Source organism: Pogona vitticeps, chromosome 2 (assembly GCF_051106095.1).
Source record: "Pogona vitticeps strain Pit_001003342236 chromosome 2, PviZW2.1, whole genome shotgun sequence".
Classification (NCBI taxonomy): domain Eukaryota; kingdom Metazoa; phylum Chordata; class Lepidosauria; order Squamata; family Agamidae; genus Pogona; species Pogona vitticeps.
In genome coordinates this window covers 115,437,056-115,463,911 of record NC_135784.1, presented here as the reverse complement: position 1 = coordinate 115,463,911, position 26,856 = coordinate 115,437,056, and the positions used below count along the sequence as shown (strand labels likewise).

The 26,856-nt window shown below is 40.7% G+C and overlaps 1 protein-coding gene across 2 annotated transcripts in view; it reads left to right on the top strand.

The window, feature by feature from the left end:
- Positions 1-26,856, top strand: part of DOCK2 (dedicator of cytokinesis 2) — a 386,088-nt gene that overhangs the window by 10,341 nt on the left and 348,891 nt on the right. Inside the window, exons 1-3 of one of the 2 annotated variants that reach the window (XM_020780495.3) lie at positions 10,201-10,540; positions 16,685-16,768; positions 21,858-21,898. In XM_020780495.3, the coding sequence (XP_020636154.3) occupies positions 10,501-10,540; positions 16,685-16,768; positions 21,858-21,898 (165 nt within the window). In that variant the 5' untranslated portion in view covers positions 10,201-10,500. Of the gene's footprint in view, positions 1-10,200; positions 10,541-16,684; positions 16,769-21,857; positions 21,899-26,856 lie in introns of those variants that run through there. The other variant, XM_072990261.2, reaches the window with a different exon arrangement.

The window sequence follows — 26,856 nt, the reverse complement described above, 5'->3', positions numbered from 1 at the left end:
GGGTTGTCTTGTACGCCCAGTCGTCTTGTACGCCGGCAAATACGGTAAGTTACAATTGAAAAGTGACACAGGAAGTTGCAAAGCAGAACACTCCTGTTTAAAGTACCACCTATCTTTGTCCATTTCAGTGAATGCATCTAGTCCTCACTGAGGTTTTCCTGAAGTGTTTTTTCTTTCCGGTCTTACCCCAGTCAAATTCAGTGAGCAGCCGTGGTATCCAGATGCATGATATAGATACTTCAATTCATAAGGTGATTTGTATATATGATGACACTGCTGGTAATCCATGCTGTTTGATTGCAGGTCAGATTTTTCTATATAATAATTTTTGCCAGTGATTAGAAATGTTGCCTCTTTTTACTCCTGAAGAATCTGGAGGATCTTGTTTCTGTAAACTAGTGAGAATTTATGTGTAATCTTCTGTTTGCTCCAAGAATTATAATAGCAATGGGAATGGTAAACATTAGAGATCCTGAGCCCAAGTGTTTACCTGGGAGGAATGTGGAGCAACTGAGACCTGTAACAAATAATATATCTTCACTACCAAGCAAGAGCCTGCCTGTTCAACACATCAGATAGCTCCGTGCTTCTTCATGAAGGTGTATTGTTATTAAACTTATATTGTAATTTCTTTTTAGCTTCCAAGGAGACACTTGTATCCCTTGCTACTCAGCTTTTGGGGCTCCATTTCTGTCCCCTTTTAAACTGAAAACCAAATTCATCATCATAGAACTTGCAGAGCTGGAAGAGACCCTGTGGATCATTGTGTCCAGCCAAATTACTCAAGGTGTGATCACACGGCGAAATACATTGCAGTCTGGTCTGTCTGGGGAGTAATTCGGCATGGTCTTTTCCCTGGCAATCAAGCAATGCATGGGGAACTGTGCCCCAGTCCAAGTCCAATCCTTTTTGGACCAGCTGTAGGGATTCTACTTTTGGGGTCAGGGCTGAAGTGAATCTCTGATAGACAGAAGGGTTGCTTTAAGCAGGACCACTCTTTTTGAATGTCCTTTTAAAAGAGAAAGGCAGGATAAAAATATTTTAAATAAATCATTAAATTGACCCTTTCTGGTGTCGTAAGGTGCATGCCTTTGCAGCCGTCTGACGGCACTCTCACTCAATTAGATTTACGAATGCACGTGGGGGAACATTTAGTGGCCACAGCTTTTATATACACTGGGTTGTATACTGAAGTGGGTATTTGCCATGGACGATATGACTGTCATGCTAGCAGCAACATTGTAGGATAGCTATCTACCACTAAAGTCTCATTCTACCACCTACAGTAGGTTTAGATTAGGTCCTGTAGAATTCTAAATAATTTTGTTTTTTGTTTATTTGGAAGTAGAGGGTCTGCCATTCCTGGTACAATTCTTATTTTTGGGATTCTGTAACTGGAAATGCAGCTCACACAGTTTAGAAAGGATGGCGGGAACCCCAACTCTGGAATGTTATTTGAAGCCAGTTGAAGTTTATTTTTAACAAAACATGAATAGTAGCAAATAGGTTATCTACCAAAAAGGCAAAATAGAACGTTAAATTAGATGGTGATTATTTAAGTGTGGATGAACTCTCCACTTCTGTTGTCATGGAAGATCACTATCTGTTTTGGACCTATCGGAACTCGGAGCTTCTGCATGGGTGAAGGCCAGTTGAGATAGTCCACCCTAGGAGGCTTGTGATCCAAATAGCAGCTCTCAGATTTCCTGCTGCCTTGGCAGGTGATCCTGTCACAGTGTTGGGTAATATCTGGAGATGACCAGGGTAATGGGCATTATCATCCCTAATTGCCATCATTCCCATCTGAATGATTCAACACTGGAGAGGTGGAGGGGCTGCCTTTGAAGAGTGTTCAGAAACTTCACCTGGTTCAAAATGCTGCAACCAGACTGCTGATAAGCTGGCTACAAGGAGCATATAAACTATCCTATTATAAGAGCTTCACTGGCTGTCAATGGGTTTCTGGGCCCAATCAGTGTTGTGATCTATAAAGTTCTATACAGCTTGGGTCCAGGCTATCTGCAAGACTATCTCACCCTATATGAGTCCCAACACCTTCACAGGCTTGTTTGATGACGACATGAAGGAGGGTCTTCGCAGTGACTGTGGAATGCACTCCCTCAAAAAACCAGATTGGCCTTCCCTCTTGCCCTTCATTCAGTCAAAGACTTATCTTCCAAGTAGGGGATTTAGCATTCTAAGAGCTTCAGTAAACAGGAAAGTTTTCAGATAACAAAAAATTCACTTTCCAATCCTAAATGGGAATTTTAGGAATGCCACCTTTATTGGATTCAGGGAGTTTTAAAATGTTTTTAAAATAAAATTTAGTAGATGATTGTTATGTTTTTAATGCTATGTTTTTATTGTGATTATTGTGTTTTAACTGATTGTGAGCTGCCTTGAGTCCCCATGGGCAGAAAAATGGCATGTAAATAAAATTAAAAAGTACTGATCTATTTTACATCTTGGAAGAGTTACTCCAGTTTAGGATTCAACACTCGTCTAAAAGCTAGAGTAAACAGTGGCAAAAAGCTCCCAAAGTAAGAGAAAAATAAATGTTTCTCGGCATTTATAATTCTATAGGGTAAGTGCCACTAGTGAAAAGCTCACACAATGTCTTCAGACAAAGTTACTGGACAATGCAGTTGTGGTTTGTGACGGATATATTTTCCCTGTTGAAAAGAATACTACTCCTGCCTCTATTATTGGCAAACTTTACCATAGCCATTATTTACTGAAGCTGCTGTTCTAATTTTTCATCCTATCGCTGTCTGAAAGCTTGGAGCCTTTAAAAGAAATATTTTATCTGAGCCACATAGAATGGCAATCGTAGGGTGAAAATGGCAACTTCCAATCCACCTGCTAAGCAAGAGGAGCTTTTGGTGGATCATTTCTAATTTTGAAATGTGGTTCCTTGCCTAAAACTCTGAATAGGAGCACACTGACAGCCTGTAGGGACACTTTCATGGGTGACACCTTAAAGCATTCAGGAGGCCTAAATGGCAATAGCAACTTCCTTTCTGTGATTGTACCTGGTTTCTTTAATACTAATAATAATGGTAATAATCAGAACTACAGAGCTGGAAGGGACACTATGGATTGAAGCCAGCCCCTGTCAAGGAGGCTTAGTGGAGAATCAAACTTCCATGTTTTGGCTCTGCAGCCAGCTACCTCGACAACTGTGGTATCCAAGAACCCATTGGGCAACTCGTGAACTATCAGGTGCCAGACCTTCCCTAACCAGGTGAGACAAAGCTGCAGGCATGCTTGGAAGATCCAGGTTACACACACGCATACCCGGAGGGTTTTAGGCAACTGCATTTGGTACTGCTTTCTGCAGGGGCCCTGGACGCTGCAAACAGTTCAGAGAAAAGTGCTTTCAAATAAGTGGCTGAGAGGAATTTGTCTGATCTTCTGGTTGGCTCTTGTCCACTTGGCCTGCTAGAATGAGGACCTGTCTAATTTCAGCTATCAAAGGCAGCTGCTGTTGCTGAAAGTGCCTAGAGATAATCAAGATGGGGTGTTTTTTAAGAAGTTGTGGCTGTTGTAACATTTAGCTTTGGATGAAATGTCTCTCTCCTCCAATTTGATATTTCATTTTCATTAGGTCTTAATGCAAGTTATTACGGATTCTTTAATCTTAGTTTCTATTATTGTGAGATAGTTGTCCTATTGTATAATTATTTAAACCTTGAACTGCAGTTCTTACTGAATCGTCTGAAAATGCAGCTTTGAATTACATAACCCTTTTTGTGATGTTATCATAAGCTGTTTTGTTGTGTGGCTTTACCATGGAAAAGCAGCATTAACACTCTGAGGTTGAATAAGTTCTAAACTAAATGGGGAAGAAAAGCTTTCCCTCAACTGTCAACAGTAGAACTAAAGGGAATGACAGTTCCCAAACATTTTAACATCTCTCACCGTATTGGTCAGCAGCTCCCATATTTTTGTCAGCAGCTTTTACAGCTCTTAAAACCATGAACACTACTAGCTGAACACTGTTGTCTCCACCAGAAGAAAATTTTATGTTATGTCTAGTCTAATATGCCAATGACGTTGAAACCCAGGGCAAGATTCCTCACTGCTGCATGACAAGTAGGTTGAAAAATTAGAGACCATAAGTAACCATGAGTTAATAGATTGCAAGTACGCTAATCCAAACAATTCTTAAGGAGAAAGTACCCTGCTGATGTTGTCCCACATATGAGATTGACATGCACTTCATCCAACCACACTGTTACAAAGTAATCGTAGTTTACTTTGCCCTGGATCCATTCCAGTCAGGTTTCAGGCCACGCCATGGCATGGAAACAGCATTAGTTGCCCTGTTTGATGACCTGCTGAGGGAGGCCGACGCGCAAAATGTCTCTGCTGGTCCTTTTCGGTATCTCAGCTGCCTTTGATATCGTTGACTACGGTATTCTCCTGGGGAGGCTCTCCGAGTTGGGAATAAGTGGCCTGGCTTTGGCCTGGCTCTGTTCCTTCTTGGAGGACCGTCCCCAGAGAGTGCAGACTGGAGAGTTTCTCGGCCCTATGGAGCCTCAATCGTGGGGTCCTGCAGGGCTTGATTATCTCTCCAATGCTGTTTAACATCTATATGAGGCTGCTGGGAGGGGTCATCAGGGGAGTGGAATTTTGTGTCATCAGTACGCTGATGATACTCAGCTGTACATCTCTTTTTTCCCCAACAACAGTGGATGCTGTCTCGTCCCTTGAGCGCTGCCTGGGGGCTGTTCAGCAATGTATGCAGGAGAATGGACTGAGGCTGAATCCAGGCAAGACGGAGGACCTTTGGGTGGGCACCCTGGACATCTGTGGTCTGGGAAACTCCCTCTCTTTTTGGGGTGTGTGTGTGACTCTTACCACCAAGAGTGAGGTTTGCAGCTTGGGTGTACACCTAGAACTGGCACTCACCATGGAGAACCAGGTGTTGTCAGTGGTCCATTCCGCACATTTCCACCTTCCGTGGATTGCCCAGCTCCGTCCCTATCTTGATGTGGGGGCACCTACCACTTTGGTTCATGTACTTGTAGCCTCAAGATTAGATTACTGTAATGCGCTCTATGTGGGGCTGCCTTTGAGATTGACATGGAAACTTCAGATGGTGTAAAATGCAGCAGCCAGGCTTCTAACAGGGGTGAAGAGGTACCAACATATTTTCCCCACACTGGCCACCTTGCATTGGTTTCCGCGTTGATTTCAAAGTTCTTATGATTAGTTATAAAGCCCTAAATGGTTTAGGACCTCGATATCTGGCAGCGCGCCTTCTCCCACACAGTTCTACCAGAGACACTCGTTCTAGCCAGACCGGGCGATTGTGGGGCCTAATGCCGAGGGAGGCCCGGAAGGAAAGAACGAGGAACCAGGCCTTCTCAGCAGTGGCCCCTCGCCTCTGGAACAACTTGCCTAGAGAGATCCGCCTGGCTCCCTCTCTGGGTGTCTTTAGACGTAAACTAAAGACATAGGCAGGCTTTCTCTCCTGCTGTATTTTAATATCTATATTTTTACATCTTGGATTTTTGCATGTTATTGGTTTTATTGTTTTTAAATTTTATTATGCCACCCAGAGTAGACTATCTGTCTAGATGGGCGGGGTATAAATCTAAATAGCTAGATAGGCAGATAGACAGACAGACAGATAGATTGAAGAGGTAGCTGTGTTAGTCTGTTCAAGCATATCAGGCAAAATCTGGACAAAACAAAACAAAAAAAGACAAAAACGTGTATTTTAAAGACTATTACATTTTAATGTGAGCTTTCACGGACACGGACACTTTGTCAGACTTATGGAAATAAATGGAATGCTGGATGAAATATCAATTACACAAAACATACTTGAATATTAATTGGCTCTAAGAGTTTGGGGTATTTGGTTACATCTCACATGCAGTGATTTATGACTTATGCTTGGTGTTAAGTTGTAAACATGGATTTTCCTCCCTCTTCTAAAACATTTATCTTGAATCTTTTGGGACTCACATTGAAGTCTGTCTATGTATGGACATTATTCATGTATTCAAGATTGACTACTTCATGGCCTGGCCAAAGTAAACAAGCAAACAAAATTTTAAGCACCAAATATAAGCCTACCAAAAGAGGAGCCAGTCTGTGTACCCAAATTCCATGATCCTGCAGCAGCTCTCCACCCCTCCATAAACGCCTGCCAAGAAGGGAATGGTGAAACATTTCTGAGTATGTACTCTCTACCTATAAAACCCTGGCAAAGGTAACCATAAGTTGAATTGAAGTGGATGACATGCAATTATATATGATTTCAATACCATTAGGGATGGGATTTTTGGAATTAAATGGTTCCACATCCCATAATTCAGTGTGAAAACCCCAGGCTGAATTATTAGGCTGGGAACCCTCAAACCAGCAGTGGGTAGAGCAGCCCCCTCACTTGCATACCATTCCCATGCAGCTCCATGGGAGTTGTGGGGATTCCCTGTGACCCACAAAGATTCAAGCAGTGGTTGCTTCCATACCTTTTGTATGGAATGCATCCCTACCCCCCAGTACGATTGCAAGGTCATGCGGAATCCTCACAACTTCCAAGTTGCAGCAGAGGACTTTTCTAATGGGTTGAAGAAGCAGTGCAGGAATGGTATGGAGGTGAGAGAGCTGTTCTCCCTCCTGCTGCTTTTAGGGTAACAATCCCACAATTCGGTCTGAGGCATTCCTCCCAAATTAAGGGACTGGGAGTCCTTTAATTCCAAAAGTCCTTTAATTCCATCGCTAGATATGGCCTTCCATTTAAAAAAACGGACACAACCATCTTTAAAAACGATTCCTACAGAGATTGGCTAGTTCAGATGCAAATGTGCACACCATGGCTGTTCCCAGCACCTAATAATATGTATCCTAGATAGATAGATAGATAGATAGATAGATAGACAGACAGACAGACAGATAGATAGATAGATAGATAGATAGATAGATAGATAGATAGATAGATAGATAGATAGATAGATAGATAGATAGATAGATAGATAGATAGATAGATAGATAGATAGATAGATAGATAGATAGATAGATAGATAGATAGATAGATAGTCCAGTTAGTGTAGAGAAATTCTGGAGGAGCCATAAGCTCCTGTCTATTGGGGGGGGGGGAGAAAAATATGAACAGGTAGGCAGAGGAGAATGAAATGCAAGGAGTGCATGTAGAGGTAAGTAGTATGTGTATGTAATACAGTGACCATTCAGATTGATCTTGGCAGTCACGTGCAAATGTGATCTGCAAACCTTGCCATGTTAATAAATGCCACGTTGCCGGTGCTGTCACAAGAAGGTTGCAAAAATTAGTGGGGGTGTATATTCATACAGTAGGGACGTGGTGGCTCTGTGGGCTAAACCGCAGAAGCCTGTGCTGCAGGGTCAGAAGACCAGCAGTTGTAAGATCGAATCCACACAACGGAGTGAGCTCCCGTCGCTTTGTCCCAGCTCCTCGCCAACCTAGCAGTTCGAAAGCATGTAAATGCGAGTACATAAATAGGTACCATCTCAGTGGGAAGGTAAAACAGCGTTCCCTAATCACGCTGGCCACATGACCATGTAAACTGTCTTCGGACAAGCGCTGGCTCTATGGCTTGAAAAGCGGGATGAGCGCCGCCCCCTAGAATCAGACACAACTGGACTAAACATGTCAAGGGGAACCTTTACCTTTTTATATTCATACAGTAGCTGCCATTGAGGATGTGGTCCAACATTGGCTGCACCATTCGCCTTCACGAATACATTGACTGCACCTCCCAACCAGATAGCTATCCAACAGTACTTAAAGGTCTGAGTTCCAAAACACACAGCTACACTTTAAACCTTATTTTGTACTTTACAGAAAGCAGAATTATAAGGCCAAGAGAGGTGCTATAGTTTGGTCACGAGGCTAAGTGGAAACCAGATGGGATGATAACTCTATATGCAAAATCACATACGTTCATAAAATGTATTTTTTTTAAAAAAAATTCAGAAGCAAACTGGTAATGGTAACAAAGAAAAGACACAGGCAAAGGACTCCTACTTCTCCATGAAACTTTTGGTGTGTATCTGTGGATTTTACTCTTGCCGGACATCTCCACATCAGGTTATGCAGTTGTTTCTGGTATTCCTCTGTAACTTGTGAGAAGAGAGGCCTGTAAAATGCAGTGCTAACTAGAGATGGGGACAAATAAAAAAAATGGTGATTCGTTTTGATCCATTATTCATCAAGGTTATGGATCAACGAATATGAATATACGAATATTCTTTGATGAAAGGATCCGTCTATTTGTCTGCATTTTAAATGGCTATGACACTGGCTCCTGATGACCTAGAGACACCAAAGATGCAGAAAAGCTTCCTCAGATGCTTTCCTACAAATCCTGAAGGTTTGGTGAACATTGGATTGCGGACCCCCAAATTATATAGTCACAAAGAGGACCCCCCCCAGGAAAGCTCCTCCCCAGGTATTTAGAGACTCCAGAATCACAAGGGAGCTTCCTATGTCTTTCCCCAACATGCTTGCCAACTTTGGTGAAGATTGGATATCGGACATCAAAGTTATTCACCCACAAATTGGGTCCCCCCCAGGAGAGTTTACCACATGGCAGAGAAGCCAATTCTGCCTACTGGCCACCAATCAGCTGAGCAGAAACTGATAGGCAGCCCCCCACACACACCCAGCCAACCCAACAGCATACCCCACACCCCCTTCCTTTCCCTACCTTAGCCCCCACCCCACTTTCACCGACACCCCCTTACCTTAATAGCTGCTTCCAGGTCGCCATCAGGCCTTCGCAGCTGGCTGCCCTTTACAAAGATGGCGGCTGTGGCTTCATTTAGGGTAGGGAAGCTGCAGCTGCCATCTTTGCAAAGGGCAGCCTGGATTCCCTTAAGGCAGGCTAAGGGACTAGGGCATTCTTTTTGGGATTGAGATGCAAAACAGTTCTTTGTTCTGTCTTCAGGGACAGGTACTTGAGTAAAAATAGGTTGCAATGAAGATAAGGACCTTTTAAGTACCAAATTTCACTGTGGACTGGCCCTAAGAGTGGAATCCTACTGATGTTTGTTTAAGATTTGTGTAACTTGCTATGGCTAATGGACAAGGTACTGGGGGACATTTCGATTGCACAGTTGGGGATGTGACTAGGTATGTGACCAACACTTTATCAACAAGCTGCAATTACCCGTGTCAAATTACACAAACTTTACACAAGCACCAGTAGGATTCTGGCCTGTATAAGTGTAGTTTGGATGATCTTGCTGAGAAATGTTTAAATGCTATATTTATTTTATTTTTTATTATGTTACATTTGTTTTTACACTAATGCTGATTGTAGCATTCTCTATTTACTTGATCTATGCTCTATGTTATGTAATATAATGGTGTATGAATATTAATGTTGCAGAGAGGCAGAGCTGAGACAGATGTTATAAGAGGCGGAGCCTGAGTCAATATTTCATTCAGAGTGTGAGACTGAGAGAGTTTTTAGAGTGTGTAGGGAGAAGGAGACAGTGTAATCGAGAGTGTAGTTTGGTGAAATTCTAAGGAATGATTAACTACTGAAGGTATTCATGAATCAATCTATGTATTCAATAAATCAAAGTTTTATTTAAAAGAACTTGGAGTGTGGACCTGAATCTTTCTGAAGTAAATGGTGATTAAGAGATCACCTGGTGGCAGCAAGTGAAAAGAGTGAGGTTTGTTTGCCTTCGTGTGCTCTGGGGCTTGAAGGTCAAGCAAAGGGGCACGAGGGTGGACGCCACACTGATGTTTTGGCTTATTGTGTAGGTTTAAATGTTCTATTTATTGTTTACTGTTACTGTTGTTAACCACCCAGAGTGGCCTCTAGTTAGATGGGTGGTATACATGCATACATGCATACATGCATACATGCATACATGCATACATGCATACATGCATACATACATACATACATACATACATACATACATACATACATACATACATACATACATACATACATACATACATACATGTTGCAGTGCCCATTATAGTAGATGTGTATGTAAGAAAAGCTTGTCTTTACTTCTTCCATGTGCAAGTTTATTGCCAGAGAACAATCTGAGAACTTCTCCATTTTTTAAAATGCATTCTGTTTGAATTTTAATGCAGATTGTTTTTTGAATCTGCCCCTGATCAACCTTTGAGGTGTTCAACCCAGATTAGTATTTGGAGAGACTTCCCTGGTGTCCTTATTTGCTTGCGTTACTTTCACTGTGCTGCCAGCAAAGCGCCCAGTTTGCCCCTTCCTCTATCGTTTTCGTTTAGAGTAGGAGCCTCACTGAAGAGAGTGCGAGCGAGAGGGGGGAAAAAGAGGAAGGAAGTGGAGACACCGTGAGAAGAGCAAAGCCTAGAGCTGTAGCTACAGTAGCTAACATGGCTTTTTGATTCATCATTCTCTACCTGAGGACGCTGCTTGGATTGTATCCATTCTGCTGCTTATTTCCTTCAGCCTTTGAATTACTTGAATTACAAGCCTGCTGGTCTTGCTGGCAATGACTCCTTGGCATAAAACGGATAAGAAGATTGGCGTGGGTATGTACCACACGGCCTCCTCTCTTGGCTCCCTCCTCTGTAGGGTGTGGAGAGAAGTGCTGAAATACCTAAAAGTAAAATTGTTAGGTCAGGGGATAAAGCTTGATAAAAATAGGGAATTTTTGTTGGAATTTTAAAAACTCATTTGTGGGCCTGACATGAACACACAGATTAGATTTCATTGACATAGGAACGATTTTATTGATGAGAATTGCTTCTAAGCCCTCTTTGTTTAATACTAATTTCTGAGTCTCACACCGAGTGATAATGATAATGGTGATAATGACATTTAGTTTGGCATTGACTTTCAGATTTAAACGATGAGAATTCTTGATCCTGTGAGGGCCAAACTGAAGTTTTAGACTCTGGGGTTCTTCAGAGACATCGACTCTGCTAGGCAACTGCTCCTCTTGTCGGTTCTGTTGTAGACAGGAAATGGAGAGGGAGCAAACACATTTTCAGAGATGAGCTTTATCTGCTTTAGTTGCCGCTAAGACTTTTCACTGCGATACATGTGTATCTTCTATTGTTTATGAGGCAAATGCTTAGAATGATCAGTCCCAACTGTTAACCAATGCCACACAGCCAATATGGAAGTATGTGTTGAACAGTGTTAAGGAACTTCCAAGTAAGAAAGAAAAAAAAAGACTAAATATAGCTTTAGCTAAACATTTGCCTTAATATGGCATGTAGGAAAGCTCAGGGCCTGCCAAAAGTTTCAGATTCAGTCTCCAACATCACCATGAGGGCTGGGAAAGACTCACGGTCTGAAATCCTGGAGGGTTTGTGTCATTGACACTAAGAGTCGACCAATAGTTCAAGCACTGTGAGGTGCTTTCCTGTGTTCATATAATCATAGCAGGGTAATATCTACATTTTGACAGACTTGCTTTGTGTAAAATGACTTAACAACCATTTGACTTCTGGAAGAAATGCTGGATGAAACATGCTTTTTGGTTTCAGGGTGCCTATGCAGGCTTTAGAAAATAATTCAGAACTCATTGTAGGGTTAACATCAGAGGGGTTCATTCCAGAAGAATACTTGTGTTGGTTTATAGTCTGTTGCAGCAGTCTTGTGGCACCTTAAGAGACATGGCAAGTTTTTTTGGCATCAACTTCTGTGGACTTGACCCTCTGCCCCAAACATCTGTATCTAAAGAAGTGGGTCCACACAGTCTTCTGTAAATACAAATACCTGTTTGTGTTTGTATCAGTCATTTTTGCTGCAATAGAATTTGTAGTCACCACTGCAAAAACAATGAAAATGGATATGGATGTCCTTTGTGCAAAAGACCAGAAATATCTTAATGAGTTCTGAAACACTTCTCAGTCTCCTCCGGTGAGATGAGAGTCTCAAGAAAAACACTTGCCTCCCCCTTCACTTCAGCACCCACAATGGCACAAGAGGAGTCCATGCTGTGGCTTCTTCTGAGGCTAGCCTCTATACAGTTTCCCATCTAACATTATTGTGGGCAGGAAGTTTAGCACGAGTTCTTCCTGTGTGGTCTGGAACTTCAAACATTCTTCCCATGGGGCAGGAAGAATCAATGTGTCTGCAGATCCCGGGCCACCAAGGTGCTCAAGGAGCCCCAGTTATAATAGTCGAATGGCCATGTCAATGTTTTGCAGGACATTTCATGGTTTAATTTGTGTGGTAAGCCATGATCCAAATAAGGCATTTGTGAACAATGTGTTGTTGTGCAATTTGTAATGTGGACAGTCTACTCTGATTTCGCTGTTATAGTCCTTAAATCATGCAGCTCAAGTTAAGTGGGATGTTTATAAAAATGCAACATTTTGTTTTTAGCTGCTGGAGGAAGAACTCCAGAGATTTAAATGCACAAATAAAATGCTACCCAATATTCCTGAATTGATTTATAGTTATGCATATCCATTTAACTGAGTTCAGCTTGAAACTGGGCCCGGACTCTGTTGTTTTGTTACCCCTGTTACAGTACTACCCCTGGCTTTATGAACTTAGACATGATGAGGAAAACATGGATCACAAGCAAGTACCACAAAGGGAAGTTGTAAGATTTGTATGGTTGATATATTCAGGGAGGTACTGAAAAGGTCTCTTTACTGCCATACAGAAGGTCTCTTATTTGTGTTATACATGAATGTGTTGAGGCCCCATTTGAATGATTCATGCCTGTGTTTTTTGAGGTGGAACAGAGAATATGGATGGGTTTTCAGGCAGTAGCTAAGAATGCCTCATGCAGCTCCTCCAGCAAGCCTTTTCCTTGCCATGTTGAATGAATGCATGAAACAGGACTTAATAGACCTCAACGAAATGACCAAAGGGAGTTGACTCCTTAACAAAGTATGTACTTTTTGCTACAGCTTCTGTTACTTTGGCTCATGTCTATTAAGTTGATTAAGCCCCAGCTCATGTATTGTGTCAAAGATGATGGCTGAAACAGTTCAGTAAAATTAAGAATACATAGGGGAAACAGTCATGTTGGGCTACAATTAGATCACAACACAGCCCGGCAGATCCTTTTTACACAAGTAAGATTCTCCTGCTGCGTAGAATGAAATACACTATCTGCAGTTTCATCATTTTAGTGGTCTTGATCTGAATGTGCCCTGCACGAGGACAACAGCACTGATGCTCCCATGAAATTTTTCTTATGACCTTTACTGTCAGATTGCTTGATAGAGGCTTCTGGGTTTGCCCTAAGGCGACACTTGGCAAGGATTCTGGTGGTGACAAATCAATGCCTATAGTGTCATTAAAGCCCAATGAGATCCTTCTTTCAGATTGCCAAAAACCTCTCCTCCTCTTTTTCACAGATCGTTTGAGCACCCATTGATAACCATTTGGTGCAAGTAATTATTAATAAGGCCCTGCTTGTCTCCTTCATTGTATGCTAGTCATACGAGTTAATGCAAAAGGAGAGAGGAAAAGTGGCCACTTGTCAATGAGCAGGAGTCCACTCCTTCGTTTTTATGCCATTGCACTTACCCTGGTATAACTAACCAATGGCCTGTGTTTATAAGTAAATTTCAACATTATATATATATAAAAAATCCCTCATAAATCCCATTATCTCCTCCAACAAGCAAAGAAGCAAGCATGCTGGCATCAGAAGCCCAGGCGTGTGCTATACAGAGATCACAGATCAGAGATGTGAGGAACCCAAAGAGACAAGGTTACACTCAGCCTAGCTCAAAATAAGAGGAAAGAAAGAAAGAAAGAAAGAAAGAAAGAAAGAAAGAAAGAAAGAAAGAAAGAAAGAAAGAAAGAAAGAAAGAAAGAAAGAAAGAAAGAAAGAAAGAAAGAAAGAAAGAAAGATGTGATCACTGGAACATCTGAAGAGACTAATAAATGCAATCTGACATAAGCTACATTTGGTCTCAAGAGCTGTCTTTAGTCAGTGGGCTTGTGTGAATGTGTGCGTGTGTTCATGTTTACGTACATCAATCCACAGGATTTTGTTTCAAAGGGGAGTTTATGCGTGGGCTTCTGGAACTGATTTGAGCTACCTTCTATGTCTCAACTTCAGAAGTATTCATCTTACTTAAAAAACAAAACAAAACAAAAAGGACCTTGTGTAACTTCAAATGACTTGATAGCAATTAAGCTGTAAATTTCCATTTACTCAGAAAACATCTAGCCTGCAAAACCACTTCCTTTGTCAGTTGGCCGGATGTCACCATACCAAGACTTTTTTAAAAAAAGGTATCACCAGCAAGCAATGAAACGCTGTCATTCTGTTAACATCAACCACATCTTAAACTTTGACTATAATTTTTTTAAGGATAAGTACAACCAGCAATGGCATTTACAGGACAGAACTTATCCTGTGGCCTATTTCATAGCCTCTTTAAGTGCCAAATCTGTATCAGCAGGAAATAAATGAAGGCGGCAATCTAGTGATGCCGGGGACACATCCCAGAGATATAACCTCAATAGGGGTTGTCTGGCAAGATTTGATTTTGGATCTCCCCCCAGACCTTCTCAGCCACCCTGATGTTTTCCACAGTCTTGTGGCATGCTGACCCTCAGTGAGAGTGGAAAGAGCCATTCTCAGGAAGGGAAGGCCTGCCTCTGCTGGATGCAAAGCGGTCTCCACACCTGACCATGCCTCTGGCCCTGGAGAGAAATGTAGGCAATACCTCACAGAGCCTTTCCCTCCTTTTTTCCCCTCCCATTCCTTGCCACACACCAAGCCCCACAGAGGAGGGAAAGAGCTGAAAATAGTTTGGGCTATTTCTTTCACTTAGGCGATTGACATCTTAGGAATGTTAGGCACCACTATGTCTTTTCAGAAAGAAACTGACAAGATAAGATTTTCATAATATAATACACCTAACATCTCCTTATGACCTATGATACTGGTGTGTTCAGTAGTGGCTCTTTTCTTTCTTTCCCTCATACTAGAAAAACCTTTGATGTCTGTGGGTAGTTCTTTAAAACTATGTTCCTGATGGAACTTAGCTGATGGTCAGCGTTATTGGATCATCTGCATGCTCACTGTAACTGAAAAGTTTGTCTCCCAAGATTGGAAAGATAAATATTAAACACCCGTTGTCGAATGGTTAGAAGATTTTACTGCTTTTGTTACTTATGGGCATCACACATGCCAACCTCAAGTTGGCATGTATGCCTGGCCCATTATTCTGTTGTATATTATTTTCCCCTTTTTATCTTTCTTCTCTCCCCCGCCCCCCCCATTATTTCTTGGATCTATATTTTAAAAATGGAATAAAACTTAAAAAAACAAAAAACAAAAACAGTAATCCAGATGGTAAATGAGTCAACAGGGTTTTAGACATGTGAGAGGCTTTGGCATTGGAAAGCCCCACTTCTCCCCTGCCGCATCTTTAGGACTGCAGCCCGACAGGATTAGGTCAATTGGGAGACTTCAGTCCAAATAATAGTTTGCATCTGAAGGAGAATGACTGAAATACTGATCTGTAAGTGATTAGTTATACGTGGGTAGGTCAGTCAAGCAGGTCCTACTTAGCTAGGCAAGTGGGAGATTTTAAAAATATAAGAATAAAACAAACAAACAAGCAAACAAACAAAAAGGAGAAGACAAAGGGAAACTTTAGGAACTTTGTGGTGCATTGGTTAACCCTGCACAAGACCTGAGTTCAATCCCAACAGGCTCAGGTAGACAGCTTGAGGTTGACTCAACCTTCCATCCTTCCAAATTGAGTACCCAGCTCATGGGTGTGGCGAGGGCAATGAGTAGCCTACACCATTAAATTGGCCAGAATCCTATTAGTGATATCCTCTACCATAACTCCATCAGTATAAGTTTCAATGGCAAATTGCCATGTGTTAAGAAGTCAGCACAGCCATTTCCTATTGCACTGCAATTGCGTGCAACAGCAAATGCCTATGCAGGTTTCTTAACCTGCAGAAATTTGCCTCTGAAATTTAGAGATGGTATTTATATACTGGTGTAAATATCTAGCAGGATTTGACCACTAAAAGAAAATTGAATTGATTTGACAATAATTACACTGAAGATAATAAATTAACCCAATGGAAGATGACATGCACAAACAGCTTCTTTTTTGCTATGAAGTTAGTAGTACAGTAGTTGGTTTTGTATATCTTAAGGTTGCATTCTTTAGCTTTTTCTTTATTTTGGTCAATGATTGATTTCTCAATGACAGTGACATAGAAGGGAAGGAGGAGAAGATTAAAGTCTATTGGCTCTTTAAGATAGTTCAGCATACGGCAATTTATTTAAGACTGAAAGGACAATTTTCACTTTGGAAACAGTCTGATTTTCTCTCCCATCTTCCAAGGATGGAAGTTTGCTTCACAAATTGTATCTATCCCTCCACCCATAGTTCGACAGTATACTGGCTTGTATCCAAAAGACTGTGGTTTAGGGAAGCAAACTTATTTCAAACTGTGGTTTGCTATCCAAATCTGTCAGTTACCACCAAACATGGTTCTTGGTTCAGATTTTTAAAAAATGGGTTCTGTGAGTAATGGATAATAAAGGCAAAAGCTGTGTCAGAGGGAAGAAGACGAAAAGGGAGCAAATGAACCTCACATTCAACAATTTTTCATTCTTAAAGCCCAGTCCTGTGATGCAGCATTAGGTCCCAATGCAACCGCTGATTTCAAATACTGGTTTGTTGGACTCCATGATGGTTTATTTTGTGTCTTCACAGCAATATACAATTTCAGAGCTGTAAGAGTGCCACAGTTATCCCTGCACATTGGTGATGTAGTCCACATATTGGAAGACTGTGAAGGTAAGACAGTAATGTGAAAGGTATATTGTTACAGCTGTAGTCCAGGGATGACTGGTTTTCTTCACAAGTTTGTATTACAAGCACATTGGAAGGAAAGCTCTCCGGGACACTGCTGTTTTCTATTGTTTTATTTCAAATGTGCACAAACAAGCAGAATCATCCGGGCAAAAATGATCAAACTGGCTGGTGGATTATGGGAGTCATAATCCAAAATATTCCCAGCTCAGTTGTTTCCTGGCCATACTTCCAATGGCTCAGGGAGATTCCCTCTTACAGTTTGTTAATTACCTACTGACACAAAATGGCAAGAGATGTATTTAAGTGTCGTAGTTATGTGCCATCAACTTGCAAACCAATTATAGTGACCCAAATAGGGCTTTTAATGTCACTGAGATATTTAAAGAGTGATTTTTAACAGTTCTGCACTCTCAGTTAGCTTTCATGACTGAGCAGGGATTTGAACCGAGGCCTCCAGAGTCCTAGTCCACCCACTGCACCACAGTGGGTAGCTACTTAAATATGGAGTACAAATAAATCTGTTGTTATCAGAAAGTGGAAAACTGCTTACTTTGTCTCTTTACCCCAGCAGGTGGGCTTTCCTATGTGGAAATCTGAGGTAGAATAATCAAACTACAGACAAAAACCCCAAAACCCAAATCTCAACACTCACAATGACTTTGGTGAAACTGAGGGGAGGACATAAAGGTCATGCAGCTCACAGGCCACATGTGGCCCCCAGTGTTGTTTTCTGGAGCCCCCCTCCCCATTGGTTGAATGTTTTGAAGTCTACCTCAAGTGAAAATTGTGTCTCCAGATGGCAAGTGGAGACCTGGTTTGAACAAAAACAAGCACAAACAATGAAATTCTCCTTGCCATCCTCAAACTAAAGGGTACTTTTCCGTGCTCAGCAGGACCTTCTGGTAATTTCCAGTATTATGTAGAAGGGCTGGGGCAGCCTCTGGATGGTTCCAGAGATTACGAAAAATGACCTGCAGATTTTCAGGGTTTGCCCATCCCACCTCTAGACAAAACTTTATAAATCGAGATGTCTTATTTTCAGCTTAATCCAGAATTTAGATAAAGTCCACCCCCCTTTTTACTTGGCCTGTTTGTTTCATAAATTTGTATACTGCTTTCCATCAGTGCCAAAGCACTACTCTAGGCAGTTTACAGTAACCCCAAAGAAACCAAAATGAAATGAAAACTATTTAAAACCAAATAACAGCTAAGCAATAGACCAGATGGTGCAAACTAAAGACCAACTAAATGGTGGACAAAGGCGGTCAGCTAGGGTCAGTGTGGAAAGCCTCCCTGAAAAGTCATGTCTTCAGTTGCCTCCTGTTAGACGGTCAAGCCAATGTGGACATATTTGCAAGCTCTGATATTATCCCTAACATTGATTTTGAAGTTTTTATGAAGTGGCACAATGTAGTAGCAATCATATTGTATTTGTGAAGAAATGCAGGAATATGTAAAGATTACATTTAATTTGGGCTGTATTTTGGTACGTATATAAAACTGAAGGAAATGACCTTATAAATGTTCACTATGGCTGAGAGGCTACAGTCGCAATCCTGCCTCAGAGCTGCTTTCCTGAGTCTATAATCTGAAATATATATTTTTAGCCTCCATGCTGTCAGTTTATTTTACTGTTGTTTTTATATAAGGGGTGAAGTCCAGAGTCGTTTCTCTGTTGATGGAATTGCTTCCTTCAGCAGAGCTCGGAGAATTTCTCCTCTCCCTCTGTATGCTCTGTGCTTGGGAGGGCTTAACCATGCAGAGCAGAGGGGCATGGGAGGCTGCGGAAGAGGAGAGAAGGGAGAGGTTTCATTGCATAAGATGGTTTCTACCCTCTGTGTTTTTAACAGTCTCTCTTATTAATACATACATTGTACTGTTTTTAGTATTATGCAAGAAGCTGGTCTGGGTGCTACAGCGGCAGAAGAGCAGGGAGAGAGGAAGTAAGAGAACAGCCTTCTCCCCTGGCTTTTTCTGCTTTTGACAAGCAGCTGAAAAAAATGAAGCCGTGCGTGGGGATTTCCTTGTAGCAGAAATGATGACCTTTTCGACTTTATTTTTAATTCCAACATATTTAACTTGTCTCTTTATAACTCGGTATAATATATTAGAGGTTGCAAAGGGACAGTGTGTTTATCTTTGAGATTACATTAATGTGATGTCAAATGTAATGACTGTATAGTCACCATGAACATTGCTGGACTGGATAGCTACTAGGAAGTACTGAACATGCCATATACAGGTCTTCCCAGCAGATGTCTCTCTTGAGCTACAAATCTTGAAATGAGGTCCTTAGAAAATACTTTCGTATCTCTCCTATCACGAATTTGGACATTAACACCACCCTGCTGACTTTACGTGCAGCAACTCTAAACAATAACTATGTGAAGCATTCAAACCAGTCCCAAAAGCTTTTCAGCTAAATAGCTTCTCCTCTTTCCTGCTCTCTCCCCTACATTTATTTTACTTTGAATTATAAGCTATAAGAAACAGTGTTTTCCTGATCTTATTACATGACCAAAACATTCATACTTTAATCATAATAATGAGTTTAAAATTTCCTGGTTTTTATTCATTTGCCCTCACTGGGCATGTTGTCAAGCAAATAATTTTTTTAACCTCCTGTGCTTCTCATCTTTGAATAATATCTTTGATTATAATTCACATTTCCACTCAATACAGGACAGTATGTAACACTATATAATGCACATTCTCAAAGCCAAGTCTGCATATTATATTCTCCACCCCAAGGCCCAACTCAATTTTGGCAGGAAAATAGTTATTTCAAGGGAAGTATTAATGGTACTTTTCTATGGCTAACATTATGCCTGCCATTAGGGCCGGGCCAGGCAATCTAGGTCAGTGACTAGAATTAAGCATAAAATTTGAGCTGGGGTGGAGGAGCTTGTTCTTTGTGAGTCACAAAGCCATACCTGATTGCTTCATCCTATGTAAACTATACCCTTGCCTTATACCATCTGCCTCACTTATCTAAAAGTATCTCAGCCTCCAGTTATGACTGGACTCATCTGAGTTGGAAGTGTAATTTCTTTCCTATTTTTAGCCATGCTGCCTCCTTTGTTTTGAGTTTGAATATAAGATTGTAGGTTCACAACAGGGACAAGATAATAAGCCAGAAAGGAGAAAGTGAGACACTTCCAAGTGGGTGACAGAAGAAATAACTCCTAGACACACAACAACAGTTATTTAGGATGTTTAACATCTAACTGCGACTGCACATTGTGAGAGCATATATTATTAATAAACCTATAATTCAATTACAGAGCAGAGTAGCAACCTTGAGGCTTAAGAAGTTGGCAGTTTTTGGCCTAGCCTGTGGCTAGACTCAAGGGTTAATACCAATAACTGAGAGAAATTCTTTATTCCTCTCCCCCACCCCCATAGCAGAGAGTATTTGGTTGCCTAGTATGGGAGAGTTTCTGTAGGCCTGCCATGCCCTTGCTGCTGTCAGTGAAGCTATGCTTAGACTCAGGTGGCTTTTGCCTCTAGGAAATGGTTGTCAAAGCAATTGTGGCTCCCATTGGTAAGCTCTAGTCCAGTCCGACAGGCCTACGAGGCAAAACAAACCTCTGAAAAGGATGCTTGTTGTACCTCTGGAGCTGAGAATTGGACAAAACATAGAGGCTTTCTTTACTCAGAGCAAGAAAAAATCAGCCAGTAGAAAAGAAATACTGTAATCTACCCATCTCAAGCCTCAATTGTTTGAATCAACATAAGCCCCCCAAGGTGTTTATAACAATGCCAGAGAGATCGTGAAACATTTGTTTAGAGAAAAGGCAAGTTAGGAAATGATAGGGGCATATAAAAATATGCATGGTATGGAGAAAGAGGTTAGAGGAAGATTTTGTAATGTTAGAACCCAGATTTGCCCAATAAAGCTTAGTGATGGGAGATGCAGGGCAGAAAAAAAGAAGTACTTCTTCATATATTTCATGGCTGAAATTTAATATTTGTTTAGAATTGATCTATTCATGTATTATATAACCCATATATTTATTGTATATTGTACTTATGGTTTTAAAGGAAGATTGAGGGAGAGAAATCAAAAGAGATTAAAGGCGTGGGGCTACTGGATAGCCCAGTGGCAACTGGCTGCAGAGTCAGAGGTTGGGAGTTCAATTCCCCACTGTGCCTCCTTGTGAGTAGAGCCAGCCTGTGTGGCCTTGGGCACAGTCCTGAGGCACCCCAGAAAAAGAGAATACTTCCGAGTACTCTCCACCTAGAAAATCCTGGAAAGAGTTGCCATAAATCAGAATTGACTTGATGGCACAGAATTATTATTATTATTTGGCCCTGGAGGACCCAAAATATCCAGTCCAATATGACTTGTGATCCTGGTATTCATGCGCTACACCCCTGCCCCTCTTTGGCTTTCCAGAGTGAGAGTTGATAGTTTTCACTCCTGATTTTTAGACAAATGACATTTCTCTATAGAATCGGATACTGGAGCAATGAGATTTTTTAAAAAGTGGTTTGTGAGAAAATAAACCATTGTTTTTGGTATAGATTTGAGCTTACGAAAAACTGGGACTTGCACACCCTTTCAGCTTTTCTGAGGTGACTGCAAAGAGTCTGGAACCCTTAAATTCCTTTAAATATATACTACTTACTACAATCTGGCACCATGGGCTGCAAAGATTATATCACCCCTTTCTGCTAAAACCAGAAGTGACCAAGGACTGAATAAAGTTTTTCAGTTTCAAAGCCTCATTTTAAAAGGGGGATTGCTTTTTAAGCAGCTGATATGAATTCACCTAATTTTTCAGGATTTCCTCACAAATATGTATACTCTGTTCACAGTGAAGATATTCCTGTATTTGAGCAAAGAAACAGGCCAACCTTCTTTAAGAATCGACAGATAGATTGTGATCCACCCTTTAAAGTCTCAACGAGCTTTCTCATTTTGAACCAAACAGCATCTGAGGCTGTCCAATCTCTTAATAATATACAATTATTATACTTAAGAGCTTCTTTAGAAAAAAAAATCAAAAACAGAAATGTACACACATTGGATATTCAAAAACATACAATATTCTGCTTTGAATTTTAGATTGGTACAAAGGATATCTTGTAAGACATAAAGGAATAGAGGTGAGTTCATGTTTATTGCCATTATCATATTTATCTCTTCTGTAACTTGATATTTTAACAGCTGGTCATTTCCTTTAAAAACTTATGGCAGTTAAGCCTGAGAAGTTCAGCGACTTACAGCAGAAGCCTATGTATGCATCTGAGACACATAGGTTTGTGGGCCGACTCTGTCTGGGTGGGTAGTATCTCAGCGGGGAAATGAATGGATTTGGATCTGCCCTATGTTTTATTATGACAGAAAAATATGAAGCTGTTTCTGCAAAGCAGATGTAACCAAAACCAATTTCTGTGGCCACATCCAGGTAGTTATATGAGCTCAAATGTCATAGACTTATGTTTGTTTGTTTGTTTATTTATTTATTTATTTGATTTGATTTGATTCGATTTGTATCCTGCCCATCTGGTCTATACGACCACTCTAGGTGGCTTCCAAGATAACGTAGACAACTAATAAAATAACACAAAAATATTACATGAATCTTCGAATAACAATTTACATACCAGAAAAATAGAGTAAAGAATAAAGAAAGAAAGAATAAAAAGAAAGAATCAAGTATTGACTGGAGGGAAGGCCTGAATAAACATCCAAGTTTTTAATTGGCTTTTAAAGATACCCAGCGTTTCTCAAGAGGAAGCCCCATTGCCTCACAGAAAACTACTGAAGAGATTTTCAAAGGGAGGCAGTGGCATGGTGTGTGGGAGTCTGCTGTAGAAAAGGGAAAATCGAAAACTCATTAGGTTGACAGAAACCCTTAGCCTTTGAAACTTTGTCTTCATTTCCTAGTCCAAAATGCTGCTCAGTGCAATCAGCAGTGTTAAATTTCACTTACTGACTTAATAGAGTGGAATCCAAACTCAAGAGTACATTGGCTGTAGTGGCTTTGGGATGAACAGAAGGCTTATGTGCCAGTGCAAAACCCTTTAACCCTGGGTCATCTCAGGTATACCACCACAACTGCTGTGGTGACTGAGATGGCAGAAGAGCAAAAAAGGAGTGGGGGGCAGAGAAGGAGAGGCACAAGGGAAAAGCCAGGTGATGCCAGACCCATGCCCCTCTTAGCTCAGACTGTAAGTTGGTGCAATATTAGGCCAGGATCAGGGTAATCCTAAATAATTTCCAGCAGGCCTAGGCAGGAAGGGGATTGGATTCATCAGAGTCTCAGCTGGTTTAGTATCAGCTTAGCCAGTCCACAGCCCTCTTGGTTAGCCAGGATTTCGCCCTTAGATTTCTGTTTAGCATTTTAAACTTGGCATGTCATTAAGAATCCTCAAAGTAGCCTAGAGGGTAAAATTACACACAAAAAAGCAAACAACTGTAGGAGAATTAGAATGTCCCTTTTGTTCATAGAAAAGACTCACTGAAGGATCTCAGGGGTGGGAGTGGGGCAGTTTTCATCAATTTCACCTCCACCTTCCTACGCCACGTTCCATGATGTTCAATAAGGTCCCCCAGCCCCTTTGGATCAGCTTTTGGGGAGCCAGGGGTTGGGGCTGCAGGGAGAAGAAATAGTCAGTCTATAACATTGCAACAAGTAAAAATAGTGTATTCTACCTATTCAAATCAACTCACTAAAGACTATGGCTAATTTTCTGTTCCTTGATCAACTTCCTGTATTTCTTGCACTCTCTGCACTCTGTTGATGCAGCCAAGCTAGAAATTGTTCCAATTTTGACTGGGCCTCTTTTTGATCCTTAGGTTCAGAACATTTCTGTCAATGTCGGTAACTAACTAACTATCTAACTAACTAACTAACTAACTAACTAACTAACTATCTATCTATCTATCTATCTATCTATCTATCTATCTATCTATCTATCTATCTATCTATCTATCTATCTATCTATCTATCTATCTATCTATCTATCTATCTATCTATCTATCTATCTATCTATCTATCTATCTATCTGGTATATATATGACACTACTGTTGGCTTTCAAAACTGATTGGAAGGTTACAGAAATGCTTACCAAAAATTACATTTTGTTCGTTATGCTTAAAGGAGTGATTTGGTCAGGATTTCACAGTGAAATAGAAAGGCTACAAGCCTTCCTTTCCTGTTGACTCAAAATGGTGTGTTACCAGGACTTTGATGATATCTGGTAAAACATTTGAAAGGTACCTTAATGGTTCTATGCTTAGAAACTGCTTTTGAAAACAGGCCTTGACCTTTGTCATTATGGTGTTGTATCCACCTGGAACTCTCAGTTTTAAAAGCCTGCCGATATGCAAGATATTTGTGTTCGACACTTAGTTTGCTTATTCTGTTTTCACAATGAAAATAGTAGTGGAGCAGCCATTACATTGCTTACAAAACATGAGATGATAGTGATAATAGCAATAACATAGCATTAAAAAGTTGTACATACAGTATTGTTAAGATGTTTTCTTTTGTGCTCTGAAAATGTCTTGTTGATTGATCAATGTCTGTCTAGCACTGCTTGAGCTTTGCAGGATAAATTTCTTAGTTTTTCCGGATAATATCCCTCTACTCCCTTGCATATCATTCAAATTATTTTATGTTTCTGTATTGCTGCCTTCACTGGCTCAGCTTCATTTTTGTTTTATACTTCATGTATTTATTTTTAGATGTGACCATAGCCTTGTTGATCTCCTTTCTCTGTCTCATTTTATTCTGTAAAGTGTTACTTTAAGGATCCAACTGGCAGCTTTGTCAGTATTCTATTTTAAAATTCTATTTATACTATTTTATTTACAGGAAGGTCCAATTTTTATCAGGATCTTCCTTGCAAAAAGGGTAGAGGAAGTTTAATATTTTCTTCTTCACCAGTGTTGTAGCCAATAATTCCCCCCCCCCCCGTTAGCTTAGGGGGAAAAAAAACACCTTTGTTATCAATGAAGATATTTTAAAACTCTCTTTGTGTGTGTGTGTGTGTGTGTGTGTGTGTGAGAGAGAGAGAGAGAGAGAGAGAGAGAGAGAGACAGAGACAGAGACAGAGAGAGACCATGAGTGGTATTAGTAATATTACAACACAGTAGAAAAATATTAAGCCTCCAGTCCTGGTGCAGAGTGAAATCCTATAAAACTGTTTTTAAGAGGTAGCACTTCAAACTGTTAGAAAAAAATTAGCAAAAGAGCCCACAGCTACTAGCTACATCTTTAAAGAAAAGGTGAAAATGGTACTTCATCTCTCAGAACATGCCACACATGATGACCATAGTCATGCTAGTAGGAGGTCTGGGCAGTTGTAGTTCCAAAAATCAACATCACTCCTCTTTGCTTTAGAGTCAGATTTGTTCGTTTGTTCATTCCTTTGTTACCTTTGCTTATTTATTTATTTAAAATAGTTTTAACCAATATATCTCCTTAAGAATCCTGTAGAAGGAATGGAGTAGCCCTCATAGTCAACAAAAGAGTGGGAAAAGCTGTACTGGGATACAATCTCAAAGTGATGGAATTTTTTCAGTACGAATCCAAGGCAGACCTTTCAATATCACAGTAATCCACGTTTATGCACCAACAACCAATGCTGAAGAGGCTGAAATTGACCAATTCTAAGAAAAATTACAACACCTTCTAGAACTGACACCAAAGAAAGATGTTCTTCTCATTATAGGGGATTGGAATGCTAAAGTAGGGAGTCAAGAGATAAACGGAACAAGAGGGAAGTTTGGCCTTGGAGTTCAAAACGAAGCAGGGCAAAGGATAATAGAGTTTTGTCAAGAGAACAAACTGGTCATCACAAACATTCTTTTCCAACAACACAAGAGGCGACTCTATACATGGACATCATATGATGGTCAATACCGAAATCAGATTGATTATGTTCTCTGCAGCCAAAGATGGAGAAGCTCTATACAGTCAGTAAAAACAAGACCTGGAGCTGATTGTGGCTCTGATCATCAGCTTCTTATAGCAAAACTCAAGCTGAAACTGAAGAAATTAGGAAAAACCACTGGGCTAGTCAGGTATAGTCTAAACCAAATCCCTTATGAATACACAGTGGAAGTGAAGAACAGGTTTAAGGAACTCGATTTGGTGGACAGAGTGCCTGAAGAACTATGGATGGAGGCCTGTAACATTGTACAGAAGGCAACAACAAAAACCATCCCAAAGAAAAGGAAATGCAAGAAAGCAAAATGGCTGTCCAACAAGGCATTACAAATAGCACAGAAGAGAAAGGAAACAAAATGCAAGGGAGATAGGGAAAATTACAGAAAATTGAATGCAGACTTCCAAAGAATAGCAAGGAGAGACAAGAGGGCCTTCTTAAATGAACAGTGCAAAGAAATAGAGGAAAATAATAGAAAGGGAAAATCCAGAGATCTGTTCAAGAAATTTGGAGCTATTAAAGGAATATATTGTGCAAAGATGGACATGATAAAGGACAAAAATGGTAGGGACCTCACAGAAGCAGAAGACATCAAGAAGAGGTGGCAAGAATACACAGAGGAATTATATCAGAAAGATTTGGATGTCCTGGACAACCCGGATCGTGTGGTTGCTGACCTTGAGCCAGACATCCTGGAGAGTGAAGTCAAGTGGGCCTTAGAAAGCATGGCTAACAACGAGGCCAGTGGAGGTGATGGCATTCCAGCTGAACTATTTAAAATCTTAAAAGATGAAGCTGTTAAGGAGCAAAACTCAATATGCCAGCGAGTTTGGAAAACTCAGCAGTGGCCAGAGGATTGGAAACTATCAGTCTACATCCCAATCCCAAAGAAGAGCAGTGCCAAATAATGCTCCAACTACCATAGAATTGCACTCATTTCACACGCTAGCAAGGTTATGCTCTAAATCCAACAAGGTAGGTTTCAGCAGTATCTGGACCAAGAACTCCCAGAAGTACAAGCTAGATTTTGAAGGGGCAGAGGAACTCAAGACCAAATTGTTAACGTGTGCTGGATTATGGAGAAGGCCAGAGAGTTCCAGAAAAACATCTGCTTCATTGACTATGCAAAAGCCTTTGACTGTGAGGACCACAGCAAACTATGGCG